The sequence below is a fragment of the Zingiber officinale genome, chromosome 7B, assembly GCF_018446385.1.
Source record: "Zingiber officinale cultivar Zhangliang chromosome 7B, Zo_v1.1, whole genome shotgun sequence".
NCBI lineage: Eukaryota > Viridiplantae > Streptophyta > Magnoliopsida > Zingiberales > Zingiberaceae > Zingiber > Zingiber officinale.
The window spans coordinates 21265887-21267242 of NC_055999.1; the positions used below are offsets into that span (position 1 = coordinate 21265887).

A 1356-nucleotide genomic window follows, 5' to 3' on the forward strand; every position below is an offset into this window, starting at 1 on the left:
CAATACTCGCATCCATTTCCAAATATATCATTTCCTCCACAAAATCTTCAAAATTTTCAAGGTTTTGAAAATTCTATGAATCCGAGTTATGCCCCTCGAGGTCCATATCAACCGCTTCCAGCTGAATATTAGCAAAACATGAGTCATTCATATTTCACATCATCAGTTGCTCATGGATATGCTACCCTGCACACAACTGGTATGTCTTTCACTCTTTCGATGTCGAATGAACCTACAACTCCGACTTTTGTCCTAGAGACTCAACTTTTCGACCGTGAATCCCCAATTGAGGTGGTCAATTTAGAAAAAAAACGATTTCAAATGCTGAGGGTACAAGAAAGCGTTCAAGTTGGACAAAGGTTGAAGACGAGGTCTTAGCGAGAAGTTGTGTCACTATCAGTGATGATCCAATAATCGACTATGATCAAAAGACAGATGCTTTTGGGGGACGTGTTGCAAGCTACTACAATGAGAATTGCTCTCCAGGATCAAACACTAGAAGTGCAAATGTTATACGGCTACATTGGCACAATACAATATAAAAAAAGGTATATCGATTCAACGCAAATTACAATAGTGTTTACAGTTCATATCGAAGTGGTCACAGTGACGAAGATATATTGAGGTTTGCATACGAAAAATATCTATCCGAAAACAATGGCGTTGCATTCAATCTCGAACATGTGTGGAGAATTGTCAAAGACCGTCCAATGTTTACTCCACAGTCCGTTGATCACTTTGTGGCTACAAAGAAGATGAGGACCTCAGAGTCAGGAGCAAGCAACATCTCCTCCAACCAAGATGTGAGTATAAGCCTGGATGATGAAGATACTCGTCCAATGGGACAGAAAGCAGCAAAAAGAAAGGAAAAAGACAAAGTAAAATCGACCATGGAGGATCTGACACTAAACTACAACAATATTTTCGCAAAGTTCACTGAGTACACAAGCGTGAAGAAGTCCGAAGTCGATCTGAAACACAAACAACTTGAAATAGAGGAGATTAAGACAAAAGTTGCCTTGTCCAAATCTGAAGCTAAGAATCATCGCTTGAAGTTGAAGGAGTACGAAATATTGAACAAAGACACATCACATATGACAAAGGAGCAGCTTATCATATATGAATGTCTATGCCAGGATATTAGGTCGAGATAGAATATCTAAATTGTTTACTTAACGTTCATTTTCTAGTATTATTGTATTTTCGAGTTATTGTAATTTTTAATTATTGTATTTCTTATTTCAATTAATGTGATTTTCAATTATTATAAATTAGTCGTTACAAATTAGTTGTTGCAAACTAGTCGTTACAAACTAGCTATTGTAAACTAGCCGTTGCAACTTGCTGTTGCAAATT

The 1356-nt window shown here is 37.2% G+C and overlaps 1 protein-coding gene across 1 annotated transcript; it reads left to right on the plus strand.

Annotated features, from left to right (window-relative positions):
* The first annotated feature begins 420 nt into the window (after window positions 1-420).
* On the plus strand, window positions 421-1154 carry LOC122004235. Its single transcript, XM_042559157.1, has 2 exons — window positions 421-548; window positions 608-1154. The coding sequence occupies exons 1-2, from the start codon at window positions 421-423 to the stop codon at window positions 1152-1154; spliced, it is 675 nt and encodes a 224-aa protein (XP_042415091.1).
* Window positions 1155-1356: the final 202 nt, after the last annotated feature.

Excerpts from the sequence above, each read along its gene's own strand:
- LOC122004235 (XM_042559157.1), top strand. The coding sequence starts at position 421 with ATGATCAAAAGACAGATGCTTTTGGGGGACGTGTTGCAAGCTACTACA. Across the intron at positions 549-607 it reads ACAATACAATATAAAAAAAG|TGACGAAGATATATTGAGGT; the intron begins GTATATCGATTC and ends AAGTGGTCACAG.